The 22,736-nt window shown below is 44.7% G+C and overlaps 1 protein-coding gene across 6 annotated transcripts in view; it reads left to right on the top strand.

The window, feature by feature from the left end:
- The window catches only part of col5a1 (procollagen, type V, alpha 1), a 75,281-nt gene that overhangs the window by 8,025 nt on the left and 44,520 nt on the right, over positions 1-22,736 (top strand). For all 6 annotated transcript variants that reach the window (XM_071528329.1, XM_071528334.1, XM_071528331.1 and 3 more), the window contains exons 2-4: positions 8,902-9,069; positions 16,088-16,301; positions 16,886-17,048. In XM_071528329.1, coding sequence (XP_071384430.1) covers positions 8,902-9,069; positions 16,088-16,301; positions 16,886-17,048 — 545 coding nt within the window. The remainder of the gene's footprint in view (positions 1-8,901; positions 9,070-16,087; positions 16,302-16,885; positions 17,049-22,736) is intronic.

Raw genomic sequence — 22,736 nt, 5'->3', positions numbered from 1 at the left:
GTCAGGTTGGAGGAAGGAAATGGTTCTGTAATGTGAGTGCTGCGGTGCCAACAGCCGGCCCTCAAAACCATATCTGCTGGGACAGAGGGAGGGGAGATTAGGAAGCTAAAAAAGCAAAAAACATGAGAAAAAAGACAGGAAAACATAGTTGTTAATGGGGATACAACGAGACAGAGAAGCTGATGCAGAGGAAGAAAAAGCTTCAGTGAGGGCAGAATAAACACAAGCGAAATTAAAGAGCGGAAGAGGTGATGAAAAGCGAATGAGTGAGGAGCAGTATACACAAGAGAGACCTACAAAGGGAGAGAGGACGGTGATCACATCTGTGTGCCTCGAGAGTGCCATTCCTCTACTGTCCTGCTGTAAACTGAGCATTTAAAAGTGCGCCCTGGAAGCTTGAGTCAGTTTTTCCATCTTAGTCTGCGGCGGATCGCAGACAGTGATTTATCTTCGCTGCTCCGAGCTTCAGCGTGGAGACAGTGAAGTAAAGCATCTGGTATTCCCCCTGTTAAAGCAATAAGAGTCCAGCTAAAGCAGAGTACACAAGAGGAACTCTGGTCAGAAAAGCCCTGTTCTCTGGATCTTTTGCCTCTGTGTGTGTGTGTGTGTGTGCATATGCATGCACACATAAGCATAATATTCTGTGTGAATCTGTCTTTTACTGTGTCTAGGCATGTCTATTCGTCTGACTGCTTGTCTTTGTCCATTTCTTGTGTTTTTTTTATCTTGTTTGGCATTTCCTGTTATTTGGCAATTAGTGGCATGGAGTTATTCCCTTGGAATCTCCTTCTGGCCGCTGTCCCTCAACTCATGATGGGCATCAGAATGGTCTGGGAGTCACGATCGGGGGAAACGAGGGCATCGGCCACGTAAACAAAAAGCCTCTCCTTCCCTCCTCTGTCTCACGTGCGTCTCCCAGTCCGGGTCACTGGGTCAGCGTCTATCTGGAGATGTTTGTGTTTTACAGCCGCTTACTCTAACAGAAACATAAACTACACATGTGTGCCATTCTAGGTGTGATCTTTATGTCTTTGCAATTTTGTGTGTGTGTGTATGTGTGTGTGTGTGTGTGTGTGTGCGCACTTTCCAGGAAAGCTTAGGTGTAGAGGTGCACCGAGTGCCAAGAAATCAGGCTGACCGCGGTGTGGCAGGCAGTAGGTTTAATTAAGCTGAGGTGAGGAGGTGTGTGTGATTGCTTGCCATCTTGCTGACATCCATCTGAGTTTGTGCTGACATGAGTTTATGTGTGTGTGTGTGTGTGTGTGTGCATGCATGTGTGCTTGCATGTGTGTGTATGTGCATATGCATGTCTGCATTAGTATGTGTTCCCTCACAGGATGTCCATATAGTGTATGTAATGCGTTTAATCTAGCAAGCGTAATGCCTGCAGTATAATTGCCAGCTCATGATCACATGAAAAGCAGAAGCAACAAGTTAAGGTCAATGCTGATTGAGTTGTGTCTTAAGTTTTGAGGGTGAGAGAGTGAGCGGATGCTGCCATCTTTGATCAAAGAGATTGAGTGAATGCATGGTTGATAGGTTTGGACATGATATGCTTCAGGCACTTTTTGAGACAAGATGCTTTGGGCTTTTGCAGTACTTATGTCCTGACCTTTTAGACTTAGAGTCAGGAAAGCCAGGGCCTTAAGTCTGACCCGCTCGTTTCACAGTGAGGCTCAAACTCCACCACACACGTCACAGCTGGCATCGCTCAAAGTTGGATAACAGAATCAGGTGAAATCCAAAAGACTCTAACTTACACCCTCCCTGTCTGAGATGCACTCTAGGAGGGGGAAGTCTCTCATTGGGCCTTCTTGTTTTTGGCTGTGCTGGCTTCCAAGGGAAGCAGGGTCCTCTCTATGGCTGCTAATTACTCCTTGTCCTCAGCGCCAGGTCAAGCATGTGCCTGCAGAATCAGGCCTCACTTCAAGACGGGCTGGAGGAGGAGGATCGGGGGCTGCGAAAGAGGGAAGAATGTTAATCCCCCCCTATGAAAAAGTCCTAATTCACTGGTCCAGCACCCCTCCTTCTGTCAAATGAAATGGTCCAGTCTGGAGTCACTGAATGGCGTTACATTAGTTTGTGTGTATGTGTGTGTGTATGTGTGTGTGTGTATGTGTGCTTCTGAAAGGGGTGGAAATTGAGGGTGGATGGATGGGTTAGGGGATTGGGATCTGCGACAGTCCTGGCACCGGGCCGAAAGCAGGATTATGAATCTGGAACTCAAGCTACTGTTCAGGGAAAGAGAGAAAAAAAGAAGGTAGAACAAGAAAGAGGAGTGAAATGGGGAGGGGAGGATATTTTCAAAACCACATCATACTCTCCAGAACAGTCTGTCGTAATGTAAACTTTTATCACAGAGTTTAAAATATCTTTCACTTATGCTGTACAGTGTACTTTTATGAGTTCATTATCCTTTACAATGCTGCCACCTCATGAATCCGACCCGTGTCTGGCAAAACAGACCCATAAAAGGCTGAAAACAATCCGAACAAAGCGACAGCACTTTGCTTGCCACTTTGTACTGCACACATACCTTTCTACTGTACAGTACACATAGTAGCTGGGAGCACTAAAGTGAGAATAAAAGGAGGTGCTTTATATCCCACCCCTATGAAGCTATAAAGCCATAGTGTGTAAGAGCTTTAACATGAGGAACCCATAGTTTGATGAAGGTTTTATCTTGAAAATTTTAAGAAAAATACGATTGATGCCAGTTTTCATCATCGAGGAAAAGGTGAATGAATTCTAGGTGAATTCTGTTATTCGGTGACCCAAAATCAACACAGAGGTTCCAGTGCAACCAGTTCAGTTCCTCTATTTTCGGTACTTACCCATCATGTTCTTTCCTTGGTTGCGCTGTCTCTTTGTTGTGCTGTGGACAACCTGTGGCTGATTTGAGCATTGCAGAATTACTCATGCCTGGATGAGTGCCCTAGTGTGTTAGTGAGAGCCGGCACAGAGGGGAAATTCACAGTACCCTGATGTGTGTGCTGCTGCACTGATGAGGGCCATGTAAGGGCAGCATGAGAGGGAGATGGAAGAAGACTGTTTTTATGTGCATATGAAAGAGTTTGAGGGATATACTGTATTTACCGTATTGCTTTATTATGCCGTGCTCAATTGCATGAAAAAAAGCCAGAAGACACACAGGCTAAATATACAAGACAGTGTCATATAAACACTTGCTGTCTGTGTGCAGAGAACCTGCCTCTTTGAAGTGAGGGGTTGTGGTCAGGGTGTCTTTGCAGAGGGAAAAGCAGCGGAGGTATTTTTAGCAGGGGTGCATCTAGTGCCAGAGGTGTTAGTCTCTCGAGGGAGCCGCCATGCTAAGTAGGTAAACACCTCAGCTTAATAAGGTGGGACTGGGACCCATACCTGCGGCTTAGGATGTGGTCGGCACGGTTTCCTCCGGAGGGTTGAATGTCGGCAAGTGAAATGCATGAATAAAGGTGTGTGAATGTGGGTCCAAGTGAGAGGCAAATAGAGTTGATAGTGTTTTAGAGTATATGAAGCACTCTGAAAATGGTTGGGTTGTTGATTGTTATGCAGGCTGTAATATTTATTTTTTATTTTCTTTTTTTCAAGTTCTATGCAATCAGGTAAATCAGTGCTTTACATGCTGAAAAGACTCACTATTGCAGCATCTCTGACAGGTTTCTGACAGGTTTATGTATCTGCCTTATTGTGAGGTTGCTGGCCTCAGGACAGAGATACATTATGCTATCCCTTCACCTGCCCCCTCCTTTCCTGCGAGCTGCTAATTGGCCCTCTCCCCCTGGCTGACCCCCAGGTGACCCAGCGTGGGCCTGCGGTTGGTTTTAGATCCGTCAGGGGTTGGGGTTCAAATCCCTTCCCCAGATGAAAATAAGGGATACAGTAATTATTTGAGAAAGGGAAATTGAAGGATGGAATGTGAGAGAACACAATAGATTTGTTTGATGAGGTAATGGATAGATTGATGGAGGGGAAGAGAGATTAGCAAGTAGGGAATGAAGGGGGGTATCCTGATGACAATTGTTTCCTTCCCAAAAGCTGCTGATCTTTATAGGATTAGCTCGTGTCAGTGTGGATTAGCAAAAGCAACACTCCTCAGCAGGGGTCATGACACAGTTAGCATCGACTGGATGCTCCTCACAAACTTCCTCCTTTTTTTCCCTTCTGCCGCTGAGCACAGTCCAGCGGCTCATGCACTATACTGGATTGTTGTAATACTGTTTCTATCATTCATATCTCTCACAGTTTGTGTATTCTCATCATCTGTAAACTAGAAAGTGGCTATGGCTTGTTGCAAATAGCAGTTAGCTGCTAAATGGATCTAATTTGCTAACAGCCCCTGTTAGCTTGTAGGTGCTTGTAGGTTGCTGCTGAATACTTTATTTACAGATGAGTGTAAAAAAAAAAAGAACAGCATTCCAAACACCTTTCCAAACAAATAGGCGCTTGTTAAAATCACTGGATTGTGTAGTGCCATGTTGACAGGCTACAGCCTGCCATGCTGTAAAATACACAGGTGATTTTTGAAGGATTTCTAACACATTAATTAGTATTATGGGGATGGAAATAAATCCTCAGCTCTATTATGGGTAACAGGCTAGGCCTATTTTATGAAGTCAACGTTTGTACCTGTCACTACCAGTGTCTCCAACAGTAGGAATTATGCTAGGTTGCGTCTATATAAGGAAATGGGGAGCCATACACAGCAGTGGGTGTATGTGGTAGGAAGAGGCTACAGGAGAGATGATTCAGGGCTAGACAGAAAAGGGAGGCAGTGGCTGGTTGGTGAAATAACAGCCTGAGAATCTGGCTCACCAACCAACAATTAAAATTCATCTGCATGCAGAGCTCAGCCATATGAACACTATGACTTTTGGCCAAACTGTCAACACCACATGAGCCAGGTGATTTTGTGGTATTTAGATTTTTGATGGTTAGATTGAATGAGCAATCACTCTTAGTCTATCTGTCTAGCTGCCTGTCTGCCTTTTTGCTTTTCTATCTATCTATCTATCTATCTATCTATCTATCTATCTATCTATCTATCTATCTATCTATCTATCTATCTATCTCCTTGTAGCTTTGTACATTAGTCTGTATGGTAAGTGTATGTATGTGTGTGTGTTTATGCATACAAGTTAACACACATGTATATATAAGCACATATAAGTAAGTATGCATTACAGTAAATGTATATTGCTTGTCATATAGCCATGCTTTGGTTTCCTGCCTTTAGGCTGTGGCCTTGTGGGCCTAAGAGTCCGTCAACTCTGTCACCGTCTGTTTCTCTGTAGTGGTTGTGTGGTGGCTTTTATCCTTGTCTACCTCTGACCCCAGGCCTCCAGTATGCCATGGGCCTCATGTCTGTGAGTCCTGCAGGGTGACGTGTTGTGGGATGTTGCCACGTTAGGAGAAAAAACTGTGGTGGTATAGCTGGCTGATGTGGCTTTTACAGAGAGCACTGGTGGTTGGCGCTGAGGGGCAAACTATAGGTTTTCCCTCTGCTCAGCCATAGTGGTTGTTTGATGTCAACTCAGTTAAAATCAAATGATAGACCGAGTGATATACTGCAGATGAAGATGTGCAATGTGCAAGTTGGTTGTATTTACTGCTGTTACATTAGTGACTGAGAAGCAGAGGTTTCAGAAGCTGAAAGAATTTAAGGAAGCTCCAATTGGATTGTTGAATTGCTGTAAGCAGAATATTCTGATACCAATACCAGTCCATGCAGCAATGTAGATTCATAAGGTTCACATTTCAGACTAGTTCTAGACTACAATAGCATAAAGTGTAGGTGCCGAATTGTTCTTTGCCTAGGCACCACAGTATAGGTTATCTTACTGTGTGAACACTGCTGGAAAATTATCAAAAATTGACTGCAAACTATAAAATTGTTATAATTACATTGTGTAATGAAAGAAAAAAGATTTTGCATTGACTGAAGACAGGTTCATGCCTTTTTACTGCATGCACTGTGTTGGGTGAAAACATCACTTTTTTCTCTGTGCCATGGGCCCAGTGCAGATTGGCCAATGCCCAACGGTAGGTCTTTGTAGGGCCATAGGCTATGACAAAAAGAATAGGTGCAAAAGACATACAAATAATGGTGCCTTAAGCCTGTGAAACAGGCTTTAGCTATAAAAGCATCAGGCATTGCGATCTCAGCCAACATCAGCTAACAAGACCAAATTATAAACACTGCAGGTTTTAGCAAGCGGCTGACTTGATGACAGAATGAATCTGTCATTAAGCAGTTGTGAATTCATGATGCTTTCCTTGTGCTTCTCAATTTTTATTTCCCCCAAAATGTCTCAAACATCTGTTTGAAGAATCATTTTGCCAAACTCAAAGTGCATTATCATATAACATGTGATTCTTTCGTTAGCCTGAATCAATGATTTGAAGTCCCTGTGCTTTAATATTCTGTCTTCTGACAGAAACGTCCTAATACTCAACTTACTTTGCAGAAGTTTAATGCACATTGCTAACAGGCACTCAGACCCCAGAATGCCTCAGTTGCTAAGCAACCGGTGCAACAGATTCTATGCTTGCAGAGAAATTTGCCTCATGCATTTCATACCATAGGATCAGTTGTTACGATCTCCCAGTTTAGAGACCACAGAGTGATAATGATGTAGAATGAAAATCGACTTTGATTAGTGACCAAACAACATCCATAACAGAATAATATTCCATTCACTCTGACAGTCTGACATATTATTACACCATCGTAGAGCTCTCTCAGAATAATAGCTCATTAAACGAGCCTCTATCATCATGGTGAATGATGGACATTTTCTGGCTGGTGGGGGAGTGTCTGTATATCTCTTCATTATGAGCCAATGACAGACAAAGCTGTCTTTTTGTGTGGACCCTTCATCCACTTAAAGAGGCTCTGTCAACCTGTGGTATGCACTTCCATTTAGTTATGTTATCTTTCTGTCATATTTAAAGGCTGGGGAAGGTGGGCTACGAAGTGGATGGATGGTAGCTGGATTAAGTTATTTATCCTTATGTGTACGTCAAATAATCTGCTACTATACATCCCAGTGCTTCTGCCTAATATGTCCCCCAGAGCAATGTGATCTCATACAGGGTTCCACATTCTCATGTGAAGAAATACAATTATGTAGTTAGGGGTTGGGTAATAGCTTTCTTCCGAGACAGGAAGAGTGGGTTGGCTCAGGACAGTGAGAGAGAGCGAGAGAGGGGGAGAGAGAGAGAGAGAGAGGAAGAGAGAGAACGAGCAAGGGAGAGATGAGATGAGCAGCTTGATTGGGGAATCACCACATAGTTAGTTAGTTTATATTTTTTTTATCTGACTCAAATCACACAATTGTTCCAGACCGTTGTGTGTATATTTGTGTGTGTACACAGTGATAAAGGGTGAAGATGTTTTATTTATTTTGCCAGCCGAAACAAGTTACAAGGCGTTCGTTTGTCTGTGTTGTGAACTAATGTTTCCGCAGTAGTTATCTGTAATTGATATGAGACAGATGCACTTGCAAGTGAAAGATCTTCGGCACTTCTGAATGTTCCCCGGTCTCAGGCTTTCTTTAGCTGTGTTTTTGTCTCATTGACTATAGCATGATACACACAACATGCAATCAGACCCCATTTGATGAGGAGGAAGTTTTCCCCAGTCCCCCTGCAGCTGTAATGGGACACGTGCAGCTGAAGCAGTCCTAAATGGAGACCTCTCTTTAAGAATGTCGAGGTTTCTTTAATTGATCTCCGCTGCACGTGAGTCCGTGTGTAATGGCATCCAGCTGGAGGTTGACGCAGGGCAGCGGAGAAAGTGCAAACAGTCTTGGCTCTGCCCATCCACTTTTCCAGCAGCCCTTTCACTCTCAGATGGATGGGGGTATTGAAAGTGTTTTTTCTGAACAGAGTGTGTGTGTGGTCCTTGCCTTGCAGCCTGTCACTAGGACTGCTTAACCTGTGTGTGTGTGTGTGTGTGTGTGTGTGCACTTTCATTCTTGTTTATGTCGAAGGATTACCTCTCTCCCTCCAAATGCAGTGCTTCCAGAGCACAAAAATGCATGCTGTGGGATACCATGGTGTGGAATACCATTGTTTCATTTCTTAAAGACCTGTGCCATAAAATCCTTTTGTTGTCCTCCTCCGTTTACTCTACCTCCCCCCTCATTTTAGTGTTTGCCTCCTCTAAAACATCCCGTCAGCCCCCCACCCTATGCCGCTTTCCCTATAGACAAGGCCCACGATCCTCTTCTGTTCACGTCTTTGCTTGGACAGGGCTGGATGCTAACGTGTGTCATTGTGTAGCTTGTTGTCAGCATCTGGCTGCAGGAACAGCTGTTTGTTCTGGGTGGTTTGGCCTTCAAGCGTGCGGTCCAGGGTCAAACCCCATGTCACACAGTTCTGACCCAGTGTGCTTCTGCGGTGGCCTGGTTACAGCCGGGACGACCGGCCTGAAAGTGTGCTAATTGTACGTTTGTGGCCAGAGGGAGGCAGCGGTAGATTTAGCATTGTATAGAAATGGATGGAAGGATGGGCTTTGCTGCATCTATAACCCATTATCATGGTGATCTATAAATGGGCATCTCTGTTTAGTGTGCCTAAATGGACAATTAAAATCTTTCCTGAGCCACAGCGGTGAAATGTCCTACTGAGTAACTAGTACTCATGAGTCAGCAACCGAAAGAAAAAACAGGGCAAAGTCATACAATGGCCATAATTAGGGCTTTACTTAATATGCAGACATATAAGATATAAGACCATGCTTATAACTTGTGTTGTACAACATGCTTTAGGGACTGTAAATGTATTGCGCGCTATGGGCAGTGTGGGCTTTATACTGTGAGAAATCTGAGAGACAAATTTCTCAATTCAAAAACCTTTTGTCTAAATCCTTTCTCTCTATCTCTTTTTTTCTCTCTGCAGTGGAACCAGCGGACCTCTTGAAGATTTTAGATTTTCACAGTTTACCCGAGGGTGTTTCGAAAACGACGGGTTTGTGCTCACATAGGAAGTCAACACAAGGACCTGATGTGGCCTACAGAGTAACCAAAGATGCCCAGCTCAGCGCCCCCACCAAACAGCTGTATCCAGGTGAGTAGCCAACCGATGCTGAAGACACTAGATCTCTCTCTGGACCTCTAAACACTAATGCAACCTTCTCTTTTCCTGTGCACTTTCCACCTCAAACCTTCAACCTCAAACCCACTTTGTCCCCTTCTAATGTTTTGGTTATATGCTATACTCTTACAGGTGTAGTGGCATGTCCGAGATGCTCTGTAACCGTCTTACAGGTTGTTTCTGTAACCTAAGGGTCTTGACTTCGAGGCAACTCTATGACCTTTCACCCCAGGTCATAGTAAAATAGGGATGTAATGTTTTAACATGACTGGAAGGTAATATGTCTGCCCCCCCACTCGGCCTGTCCCTTTCCTACCCCTCCAGGTAGCTATTTTATTGGCTATCATGATTGATGTCACCTGTATCGTTGAGTTATGGTAGCACAGGCTGGGTATGTCACATCTGCTATTTCACCTCTAAACACCCATCTCTCTCTCTCTCTCTCTCTCTCTCTCTCTCTCTCTCTCTCTCTCTCTCTCTCTCTCTCACTCAAACACATACAGTATGTATACATCTCTAACTCTAATTCTTGGTCCTGTAAAAGAGAGAGACAGAGAGAGAGAGAGAGACACAGAGAGAGAGAGAGAGACAGAGAGAGAGAGAGAGAGAGAGAGAGAGAGAGAGAGACAGAGACAGAGACAGACAGAGTCCATCACCTCTGGTCTGGAGACTGAGCTAGTCCTGTTTCTCATTCAAACCCACTCGAAACGTCGTGGAGAAACAAAGAAGAAAAGAAACTCACAAGCAGTGAGTCATGCTAATTCCCCCCTTATTAAAAAATCTCACACACCAATTCCATGAGAAATCCAGCCCAGTAATATGGAGGAGGAGCTGCAGGATGGAAAAGCAGTGAAAAAAAAGGGGGGTGAAGGGGAGGGAAGTCTGGGGTTCCACTTTTTCCTTGTTCTATTGTGCTGACGTGGCTCTGGGTTACGGCTCTGTGGTGCACAGCAGAACTTTCCTCTCTTTCTCCTCCCTCTCCAACGATCTTTCCTCTTTTCGCTTTTCTTCCTCCCGCTCTCTTTTATTTTCCCTCTCGCTTCATAATGTATCCCTCGATCATTTCTCCTCGACTGCTGCTGCTGCCTTGCAGTGTTTTCTCCCTCTCTGTTTTCATCTTTGTGTCTCACTCCTGTCTGGCTCTAGATTGTTCTGAGAGGGACATGCTAAGCACTTCCCTCTGTGCGCCGCCTTATTTATTTATTTACTTACACTGCAGAAATTCAGAGCCATAATTTTGCAACCCAGACACTCAATTTCAGTGGAATGTGTTTCCCTGCAGCTCGAATAATCTCCAAAATACAACAATCAGGGAAAGTAGTAAGAAAAGCAAAAGCGAGTATAGTCGTGGTAGAGTTGTTGAGAAGTAGGAGAGACAGAGAAACAAACCTTGTGAGTTAAGCTGACACACAATTCAGATTGGGGTGACAGCCCTATCATAATATATCTCTCATTTATTCTGGGCCTCTCGGAGGTTGCACTGGCCTTAGTGGACCTTTGATCCACGTCGTGGCTTTTCTTATGGGCTTAAGGCAGAGCCACAGGACTCCTGCAGCCTGCATGTCCTCTCATGCACTCCAATCACACCAGCACTGTTGTCTTTGAACTACTATGAGAGCAGAGCCAACATGAGGCTCTGTTTAGATACACATACTATAATTATGCATATGCTGCTCTAGATCATCCAAAATGACAGTCTGCATAATATAAAACAAGGTTGAGGACTTCATAATAGGCACCACATAGTCCAAATATACAGAGTAACTATCTGTCTGTGTCTTGAAGGCCTTAGAAACTAGTAGTCGTGTCTGCGATGTGTTCCCCTAGTTGGCTGCACTCTCACCTCAACATTGGATGTACAGCTAATATATTCCAGAAGCCAGCTAAACTTATGAGATCATTTTGTCCATTTATTTTTTTCCCCATAACTAAGTTTGACTTTGTTCCAAAGCCTGGAGGTGGAAAAGACCTAAATTATCAGCACATACGTTTATAAAATGCCCATGAACACACATATAGAAATACACAGACTTACTAACAACATGCACACTTCATTATGGTTATGATCTTGGTAATAAACCACACTAGCTCTGATTGGGAACATGTTGGCCCATGACCCCATAACCACAGACAGTCTATGATGATGTGTTGGAAAAGAACAAGTGCAGACATGCAATCATTAGGCAAACATGTGGAAGGGATGATTCATTTGAAACCTCTGAGAAACTGAAAACAGAAGAGTCCTTATGGTTACTCCTCACCTTCATGGCGTGGATGAGGACTGGAGAAATAGGCCAGTGAGGCAGTTGGCTTCTTTTGACATTTAGACCACACACTTCCCATGTCTGAATGGCCTATACAGATTTAGTGACGCTGTGAGTCTTAGATGAAAATCGGAGAAGTTGCGTGTATGCGCACATATGTACCAGTCACAGTGTCCACACAAATGTTCTTCATATCCCAACAGCCACAAACTTCTGGCTGTGGCTCTGACAATTTGAGAAGTTATGTAGAGGTTTTTGCTCGCCCTTGCCTATTTTGTTTGCCACACCGAACAACAGCCAACATCAGCACAAACAGCGAGGAAAGAATGATGCAGCCGCTCTCACCTTTTCCCTCCCTCCCGGAATGGGGTGAGCTTTGAGTTGGCATTCTTCCTCGTGGTCTGGACTGCTGTGGCTGGATGGTGCTGTTCACTTAGGGCCCTCTACCGTACAATACAGCTGAAATTCAAAAGGTAAAATCTAAGCTCCTCCTAAGCTAAAATCACAACCCTAACCCTAAAGTAATAATACTGCTGGAGTGACAGATATTCTCTTTTCCCCTTACCTTACAAAGCATGACGCACTTTTCCCTTGAGTCCTACCTTTCCATTAGGGTCACTTGCAAACAGGGTCACTCACATACTGTATGCACAATACATATCAGTCTTGCTCTCTGTCATTATGTGTCTCTCTTTGTCTGTGTTTCCACGGTGGCCGACGGGTGCAAACGCTCTACAACGGCGCAAAGCAATTGCATAAGGAGAAACGCGCTGCAGCTTCACGAACAAAGTAAACTCAAAAACACATACGAACATCCAATGCAAATACAATGGAAATGTGCTGCAAATGAAGAAACGCACTGCAGATGCCACAGCAAATACATTAACAGGAAATGTGCTGCAAATTTAAAAATGATGCAAAGACACATGCAAACTACGAAAACATATGCAATAGAAAAACGCTGCATATCCAGTCAACACAACGGAAGTAGCCCAGAGGAATAGTTTGATTTTCAACACGAGAGAGTAAGACTGAGTTTGTTTTGTAAGTGGGGAGAAGAACTATTGAATAAAGAAGCAACATAGGTAAACTTTATTTTTTTATTTGGCCGGCTAACGATAGCTACTCTCTTTACTCTCTTTCTCTCTCGTGGTCGAAAATCAACCTATTCCACTTTCCCATACTCCCCTAGAGGCCTGCGGTGTTGCATTTGTTTTTCGTGGTTGGCCTGTGTTTTTGATTGTTTCGCTTGTTTCGTGTTAATGTATTTGCTTTGGCATTCTGCAGTGCATTTCTTCATTTGCGGTTGTATTTGCTTTGGATTTTTTTGTATGTGTTGTTTGAATTTGCGTTGTTTGTGTAGTCGCAGTGTTTCTCTCTCTCTCTGCACACCCACAAACCTGCAGCACTGAGCAATCCCGTTGGAATGCTACTCGTCTCGCACAGAAGAGCGGATTTGGACACAGCGATGACTGAATGACCAATTATATTACAGAAGGCTTTCTACCCCATTTACCTGGATGCATGCACACTGACAGATGGCACAGCGGATCAGTCAAAGAGCTGGCATGACTCTTGCCCCCTTCCCTGGCCCTGGAGGTTTTCTTAGGGATTCTGTAAGGTTTGGTAGATCCAGGAGTATGAATGAAGAGCAGATGTCAGGAGTTAGACAGAGAAGTATGCCAGCACAGCGAAAGTGGAGACAGGGTGGCAAACCACTCTCTCTACCCCCTTTAACCAGTAACTAAAGCCCAGGGCTATTAACTCTAATAGTTCTCCCACAGACCTGTCCAAGGAAAAACAAAATACTGCCTGTGGAATTAGCTATACCATACTTCGAGGGTGAAAACGTTCGATTCGACTCACTCTTTGTGCGTGCCAGTTCTGACTCAGTTGATCAAAATAAAAGGTCACTTTAATTGCTTATTTAAGTAGGAGGAAAATGTTGTTCCTGATTGGCTGGAGATGTCTTTGAGTCCCTGGCTTTCCCAGATCTTTTTTGGTCTGACACTGATGGTGGTGCTGCCAGTATAAGCTCAAGTAGTGCTGGCACCACAGCCATTCCATTCCCACCATGTCCAGACACACACACTCTTTCTCTCTCACACACACACACACACACACACACACACACATACACACACACACACACACACACACACACACTAAATGAGGAATGAGGTATCTCTCATCTGGTGGCCCAAAGTAGCGGTTTGAGAGACACATTCCAGAGAAACCCGAGATCCTCTGAGCCACCCCCCTCCCACCTTGCTATTAGGACCTAAGGAGAGAGTGAGGAGGAATGGACACTGACACAAGAGAATGCAAAATTTTTCTTTTTTTTTCCTCTCGCTTCCTCAATTTTCTTTTCTGTTTACCTCCACCCTCCACCCTCCTCTTCTGAGGGCTGCTGGTCGGGGCATTATGATGGAGGTTCTCTCAGGGCATCTTAGTCCCCATAGTGATGGCAGGGTCAAAGGTCAAGCTGAGTGAAGCTTGGCAGGAGAGGAGACAGTGCACAAATGAAACATCACAGAGATAAATCTGAAATGATGATAAATGAGAACGTTTGTTGTGGGAGAGCAACTTAAACTTCAGAGAAAACGGCAATTGGTCCACCCCGAAAAGGAATACTTTGAATTTGAACGTTGGACACTTTCATTCCTCTCCTCCCCCACTCCCACTTCTTTCTTCTGTGTCATGGAGTCCCTTTCACCCCTGAGCCAACCCTTGACCTCAACACAAACAGCCTGTCCCGAGCCAGCGCTGACTCATTGTCTCTGGGCCAGACGTGGCTCATGCATAACCGGATGTAGGGGCAAACTTTCACTCCCCAGGTTTCTTTTCTCTTGTCCAAATTTGTCCTATTTCTGTAACTCTTACTTATATCTTATCTCATTCTGCTCACCAATGTCTTTATACATCCACACCCTGTACTGAACTCCTCCATAGGGTTGTCTGAGGTCTCTCTCGCTCCCCTCCCTCTTTCTCATGCTCTCGCTCCCTCTCCACCTCTCTGCCTTACATCGTCCCGCCGAAGCATCTGTCAGTCAAAGCAGTGCCTCTCATTCGGTGCCAAGCTGAATTCCTGAGGAAGCACACGGCCAAGGCATGTGCTCTCCGCATGATGTGATTAGATGCCTGGCATTAATGAAGGAAAGATAGGAGATAGAGAAAGGGGAGATAGACAGGAAGGCAGGCAGACACACAGATGCAGACTGACTGACAGACAATGAAAAGAAGAAAGGAGAGGAAGCGGAGAATGGCAGATGATGGCAAAACCAGACTTTCCATCAGTGACTGGAGCTCCTTTCCCTTCTGTCCCTCCTCCTTTCTTCCTTTCCTCCCTCCCTTTTCTTTTCTTCCCTTCTCTCCTCCAGTGTCTGTTCCCAACCTCAGGCTCCAGACCTCCGCACTGCTTTCCCACTGAGGCGTCTTTGACTCCGCAGCTTCTGATTGGCTACCTAAACCGTAGACACTCTAATTTAGCATTTCCAGGCAGCTCCGCCTGTCTCCCATTATTTGGGAAATGGTGGCGGAGCAGGGGGTTTGATGGCTGCATGAGGTGCTACAAAACCACTGCGACCACAAGCCCCACTTCTCTTTTCCGGCCTCCTGGAAAGATCGGCACAGACTGAACAGTTAGTCGCTACTGGAATCCAAGTGGTTACTTTGCTTATGTTCAAACTAATCCAGTTAGCCACGTCTGGCTATAACAATGGTAGATTCAATATAGACAGATTTTCTGAAGATCCCTTTTCCAAACTCTAAAACATCGGAAGATCTGCTTACCTGAAGTGACGTGAGTCTGACCTGCATATGTGAGGGCGCCGGTGTCCTCGGATGGTTGGAAAGCCCGCCCCCTTGCTGGGGTCTTGACAGTGTCCCACAAGGCTTTGCTCTCGGGGCATCTGTTTGGCAGATGTAGCCCACTCTAACAAAATGGAGGAAATAGTTCAGACTTAAGACACTGCAGACACTTCCTTTTCATTTCTCTGTTTCTGCACCTTTTGTGGCTTTGTTTTTGTTTTAAATGTCCCTATATTATCCCCTTCCACTGCATCTGTGTCTTTAACACTCCCTCCTGTAAAAGTTTTCACTCTCTCCTCCTATTTCCTCTTCTCCATCCCTCTGTTGGAGCGCCTCGGCGTCTGCTAGATCGATCAGCTGTGGGAGAGGAGAGAAGTGGGGGAGGCGGGGTTTGGAGGGTAGCTCTGCAAAGTCTCCCAGGATCACATGCTCTTGTCATTACCCTTTTCATCCTGTGCTGCACTGGGAATGCTCCACTTTCCACTCCTGCTTCTCCCTCTTGTTTTTTCTCCGACAGACCTCTACTCTGCTATCCTTCCTTCCAGATTTACTCCTATCCTGTTTGGTTTTGGGCAGAGGTACCATTCTACGAATGGCCGGTGTTTTCTTTAGTTGCTCCAAGCCTGTCTCCCCATGTCTTCCAATGTTAATTATCCCTATCTGTTATTGTAACATTTGTTTCCATTAAAAAAATCTAATAATCTCACTCAGCCAGTAACAATATCCAGTAGACTAACTGTTGGATTTCAGTGCGCCCTCTTGACACTGAAGAGTACAATTTATTCCTCAAGATAATATTAACATTACAACATCCTGAATACAAATCTAGTATTTCATTCTTTTTATGATGATGAGCGTAAACTGCTATTTATAACCTCTCTCTCTCTCTCTCTCCAACCTGCCATTGGTTCTGCCAGGTGATGTGTTCCCGGAGGACTTTTCCATCTTGGCCACAGTGAAGCCTAAGAAGGGTAGCCAGTCCTTCCTGATGTCTGTGTACAATGAGCAGGGCATCCAGCAGCTCGGACTGGAAGTGGGTCGCTCTCCCGTCTTCCTGTACGAGGACCACACAGGCAAGCCCAGCCCCGAGGACTACCCCCTCTTCAGAGGAGTCAACCTAGCCGACGGAAAGTACGTGCGTCCCGGGCACCTGTTGTTTGCCCTGTGCAACAGTTGGCTCAGCTGACATCCATCAATCTCTTACCGTAATTGTACAGTACATGAGTATCAGACTGCATCAGTCCATTACACTGATATCAGACCTGGACTCTGCTTTCTTCCTCTCTAATCAGAGAACAGGTGGATGTGTGTTAGTCTTTGATGAGGTGATCTTTGTTGCATCTGTAGGTGGTTTAGTGTGTTGGCACCTGAACCAGGTGTCCCTTTATAGGTGATTGTTATTCCTATCTGCCGATCTGTGACATGTTATCAAATCCATCACTTGCCAGTATCTGTTTGTGAGATTTAATCCCTCGTACTTTTTATATAGCGCGGGTCACCATAGTGTACTCAAATGCATAGCTTTTTCCTGCAGTCACAGTGTATAAATCCGTTTACATCACCACAATATGAGAGAATAGAGTGAAATAGAGTAGAATATATTTGAATTTCAAGGAGAAGCTGGACACAAAAGGGGTCCTTAGCCTGTTAGCAGTTTGTAAGCGAGCGGCTTGTAACCCAGTATGTGTGTGAACTAACCTCACCTCCCCTTCCAGGTGGCATCGAGTGGCCATCAGTGTGCACAAGCAGACCATCACCCTCATTCTGGACTGTAAAAAGAAGACCACCCAGAAGCTGCTCCGAAGCCCCCACCCCATCATCGACACCAAAGGAATTGTAGTATTTGGAACTAGAATACTTGATGAAGAGGTCTTTGAGGTAGGCGTTATAACTCCTTATCTCTATTTAATCTACATATTCTTTATTTTATTGAGGTATCAGAGATATTAATTAGAAGAGGATTCATTGGACCTTTTAATCTTCCCCAGTTTTTAACCATCCTGCTGTTGGTTCTGAACTTCTGAGTGACCTTTGTTGGTCAACTCTGCGTCTATTGTTGGTATTTCACCACTTGTTGTGGTTCAATGAGCAGCTAAAACCTATTAGATAAATTGTTAATTTTCTCTCTCTCTCTCTCTCTCTCTCTCTCTCTCTCTCTCTCTCTCTCGCTCTCTATGCATATGTACATCTCTTTAGATCCCTGCGTTTGTCAGAATGTGCTGCTACGTTTCTGTTGACAGAGTGAGATATTTCACAAGTGGTGACAGATAGTGAAGATTCTCATTATGAGAATGAGGGCTTCGCCACCTCCCTTCTGCTCTTTTTATCCTCCCTTAAGCAAAGCTTTGTTGTGTGAGATGAAAAATTGATGTTAATCAGACTACTGACAGCAAGCCCCTTGGGCCTTATCAAACCCGGAGATACCTGATACACATCTCAACATGAAATACTTTTTTGTTGTTTCGAACTCAGACGGGAGAATCAGGAAAAAAGAAAGTTATATTGATCTTAGATAAGATAAATACCAAGTGACCTAAAGGAAGGAAAAAAGCAAACTGGTGTGGACATTTGTGGCTGAGCTGCTCTTAAACATGAACCCTGTGAAGGATACATGATGCATGCTCACATGCATGCGCGCACAGACACACACACACACACACACACACACACACATACACACACACAGACACACACACACACACACACACACACACAGACACACACACAGGCACAAGGAATAGTGTTGTCTTTGTCCTGTCAGAGTTCTGCTTGTATAAAGGGGGATTAGTCTGTGAGGCTGAGGCCCTCAATAATAATTAGTAACAGAGGCTGACTGATGTGACTGATGCTGAGCCAGCTGACCTTTGACCTCTCTGCTGCTCAGCGGGAACAGACAATAATAAAGAATTATGACATCACTCCCCCTGCGATCCCCAAAGTGGGGCTGCCAAGCCATAGGAGAGATGGATATATGATGTGATATAAAACTAAAATTCACTTCATGTAACCCCTCTTCCAAAGCCATTTCATATGCCGTATAAATGACAAATGATCATCCAAATCCCTGTATTTCAAATAATAGACGCACTGCAGATGTTTTCTTCCATAGGAGTGTTACATGTGGTTCATGGACGAAGTAGGACAAAGTAAAGCTGTGTTTTATATTACATGGGTATAATTTCACATTCTTTTGCAAAATTGTTGACTTGAAATCTTAAATGAGGCATGAATGCAGTTTTGGTGTGTGTGTGTGTGTGTGTGTATTCCCCACTGTACTCCTAATGGCCACTGGTAAATTCCTCCAGTTGACATCACCAGAAGCTGAATTCATTCATCTGGTAAAGTTGTAATTCTCCTCTAATTTAGTTGTGGCCGGTAGCCTACTTATCAACAGATTGAGGTGATGTAGGAACAATTAGGAACAACATATCCAGCTATCACAGCCACAGTAATAGGCCACTCGTTACCGTGGGAACAGACATATATTTTGTCAGAGATGTTTAAAGCCTCCTGCTGTGTGTCTGCCAGTTGGGAGACAGGACAGGCTCCAGTGCTTGCAGAAAATGGAAAATATGCCACATAGTTTCCAAATTATGCTCATGCTGCACTCCTTTCTCCCCTTACTCCCTTCTCCCCTCCATAGTTCAGTCCCGTGTTTACTTTTGCCAAAGGCAGTTACCACCAAAAGGTGGTGAGCATGAAAACACAGAAAAACATATTTGATTTCAGTGGCAGGCTGTTTAATTCAATTGAGTCAAGAGCCTGCAATTTCCAGTTGATTTTCTTAGAAAAGCAGCATGTAAAAGGGTAAATAGAGAGAACTAGCAGTATGGTGGTTGTGAACTCTAAAATTAAGATAGCTCTTTTTGACAGATTGATTTGATTTCTCTTGAGTCAAAATTGATTTCCATTTATGATAAGGAAGATTATTAACAAAGGGACTACAGTAAAAATGGGAAAAAAAAAGAGATAAATCAGTGTTGAGAGGCAGTAAAACATCAAGCGTATACTTAAACACAGAAGAGAAGAGGGTGAGAGAATGTGGCTTATCACAACTTCAATCATGGCAGTGTGTGTGTCTCGCTGTGAATTACACTGACTGATGTGTTTTATCTGCCTGTAAAGTTCTGCAGAGGAGACTGAGTCTTTTCTTCTACAGCAGTCAGGAGGAAAGTAGTACTTACGCTCAAGCGGTTTGTGGTTTGGTTTCTGACATGGTTATTGTGGTCCCAGAGAGAGTGCCTATCTCGCATAAGTACCATAATGTGTAGACTGTATGTGGGTATAGTGAGTAGCGTATATCAATCAAGATTACGTAGGTAATTAAGGAGCTGATTATGTAACCAGGCAGGTATTTTTCCTTGGTAATCGTTTACGACCTATCCCAAATGAAATTGTAATTACACCTTTATACGACTGCTTCTGGTTTAATCCCATAAATCTGAGTTTTAGTGATAGCATGTTTCTTCATGCCAGTGTACATGTGTGTTAAGGGCTTGTGTGTAGTTGCAGGGTTTTTATATACCCGTGTTGTGCAGAAGGTAGGGCCTGCTTGACAGTGTGCATCTGCAGACTGTGTCCCCTGATATCCAGCACTGTCGTTTCCCAGTGAGCGTGCCAAGAAAAACAGTAGATAATTTAAGGCCCATCGCTGGGCTGGAATCAACATTATGTGGAATAAATGGCTGTGGCTAGTCTGAGGGAACACAGACGGGAGCAGCCAACCTGCACGGGACCGGGGGGGTGGGGGGGGTGGGGGGGGTACAGTCTAGCCATCCATTCTCTCTGGCATAGACTGCTGCCACCAACAGCCAAGCAGAGCTAGAGTACCTTTGTTTTAACCATATCACACAGGTGGAGGAGAATAATTCAGAGCCAGTTTTTAGTGTTGGGTAAACATGGTACAGGGGTGCATGGTAGAGATTGTGAGGAGGAGAGTGGGAGCTGCAGCAGTAGGTCGGGGTAGGGGAGCCAAAACATTGGGTCAGACGCTGGAAAGAATGAGGAGTTCTCTCCCCGCTGATGTCAACCTTTGAACGGCAGCCACATGACATCATCCAGAGGTTTCCATGGTAGCCGCTGATAGGCTGTCCCGGGGCTGATGGGCCGGACAAGGAGGAGAGGAGGGAACGCGATAAGTGAGGGACGAGAGGCACGGAAGGGTGATGAGCTTGAGATGAAGAGGGTTGAGGTTAAAAATAATGGGGAATTAGGGAATGAAAGGCATACTGATAAAAGTAGGCAGGGGAGTGTAGGCTAGATGAGAGAAAGGAGTGGGGTGTGGGGGGGGGTGATGGAGGGCTGGAGTGCGGCTGGGATGAGGCGAGGTGTGGGACTTGCTGTGGAAGCACCCAGAGCCAGGAAAAAGCAGTAAAAAACAGGAACACATGGGCTTGATGCTCGTTAAGGGCTTAAATATTGTGAAGCCATGACAGCTTTTACATGTCCTGTTTCCTCTTCTTCGCTTGAGGCTTTTTCTGCAATTATCCTGCCATGTATTAAGCTCCCCTCCTCTTTAGAATTCAGACACTTAAGTCATTTAAGGTAAAGATGTGTGAAAAGTTTTCACCTTTTAGAGGCTCTTCCCACTCACAGCTTGACTATTCCTAAGCACATGTACTTGTGACGGAAACCTGACACCATTTTCCATATCCAGGTTTTCCACATTCAGAATCCCATTTGGTGCCATTTGGCTCAGTTTCCATGCTAGTTGTCAAATGCGTACGGATGATGTTACCAGGCCGTGCTTCTCCTTTATTGTTTGTCTATTATTAGCAGCGCTTATCTAGTTTTAGCAAAGTGTCTGAAACAGTGGCTCCACAGTTTAAAATATGAAAACTGTCCAGCACATGAGTCACTCTGTATTTCACCAACACTATGAATGTACCTGGACTCTTTGGTTTTTGTTGTGAAAATCCCTTTCAGGTGTCTGAAAGAAGTAACAGGTCTAAAACGGATGTTGAATGGATGGATAATGGCCTCTCTCATCAGCCCCATTAGAGGAGACTTGGAAAGGTCAGCTGCTCTGCTTGGGCCTTGATGACAAATCTGGCACAAAAACACGAAGGGACATTAATAGTGTCATGGGAGTTACATGAGGCTAGACCCAAACATGCCCTCAAACAGACTTGTCTGAGGCATCAGTCATCAGTGGTAATGGCATGTTTTAGGTTCAAGTGGAGGGCTTTCTGTTGTGCTTTTCATGGGCTCGGCATCTATGATAATGTTTTCACTTTTGAACAGTGCATTGTGTCTAAACAGTCTGAAAATGTACACCCATAAAATGGCTCAGGTGTTTATGCTTTATGTACAGTCTCTTCTTTCTAGATGGGACTCTGAAGTGACTGTGAACTTCCAAAGCCTGTGATGGATTGAATCTCAATGTTAGAGTCTATACTTGTATATTATTGTAGTCACATTTGCCTGTAGCACCATGTCCGTGGTACATGACATGGTTCAGTTTCAGAACATACTAACTCCATACATTTTGGGCTGCGGAATGGGACTTGAACTTCGATAGCCCCGGGGAAGATAGAGTTTCCACCATGGATAATTAAAAGAATTTCTCTAACTCATGTCAGATGTTTGTGTTTCGCCCCCTTTATCCCCTCCGTTATTTCTTAACTGTGTCAGCAAGCCCCGAAATGTGCCCTCAGCACTTTTTATGTAGATTTCAGCAAATGGCCAAGCCAAACATTCACAGAGTCCACCTCTGTGAGGTGAGGCGAGCCGCCCTGGCTCCATTAGCCTAAAGAACAGGGGAATGGGAATACAGCCACCCATGGGATTAAATCTCATACAGGGGGGGAGAGATAGGGGGGGGGGGAATGAGAGAGAAGACCTAGAAGGGACCCAGAAACAAAACAGGGCAGGAGCAAAGAGGCCGCAGGGTGAGTGGGCATGGTGCTGTGTAGTGGATAAGTGGGGTGGCAGACCTGCCTGTTGCTCTTGGCAGCTGACCTGAGTGCTGGATTCCAGCTACAGTCTGGAGAGGAAAGTGAATGTGGCTGAAAATGTACTTGATGTCTGGTAAGGTCTTACTTCTCTGAATTTGTTGGTGTGGCGTTTGTGTGTATGTATATATCTATGTGTGTGTATGCGTGTGTGCACGAGTGTGTATGTGTATTTCTTTGTGTATGTATGTGTACTTGTATGTCTATGTGTTTATGCATGTATATATACTGTATATATATGTGTGTGTGTGTGTGTGTGCGTGCGTGTTGATTTATGGCTCCAGTGCAGTGAGCTGACCTCTGCAGTGTGTTGTTTGGTTTTTGTGGTCAGGCTGGAGAATACCCAGGCTCTGGGCCTGTGAGTGTGCTGGTGTGGGCTGGCACTGGGACCAAGGCCTGGCTCTGAGCTCAGGGGCGACTGTGTAAATACGTTGTGAAAGCAGCTCGGTTTGAATGCAGCCAGAGTTTGGACCTCCCAGAGTCCTGCCCCGCTCTGCGGAGCCCTCCTACCCTTTCTCTCTACTGACATACGACCAGGAAAAAAGACTGGGTTTTTCTTCCTTTAAGCTGCTGTGTAAGGGTGCTGTGCTGTGTTGAAAGGCAAAACACAGCC

Source organism: Centroberyx affinis, unplaced genomic scaffold (genome assembly GCF_046629955.1).
Source record: "Centroberyx affinis isolate AG114_WGS23_722 - 3 ecotype Tasmania unplaced genomic scaffold, CSIRO-AGI_Caff_v1 ptg001662l_1, whole genome shotgun sequence".
Taxonomy (NCBI): Eukaryota; Metazoa; Chordata; class Actinopteri; order Beryciformes; family Berycidae; genus Centroberyx; species Centroberyx affinis.
Note: the sequence above shows the minus strand (reverse complement) of the source record. Positions and strands in the feature narration are given on the sequence as shown.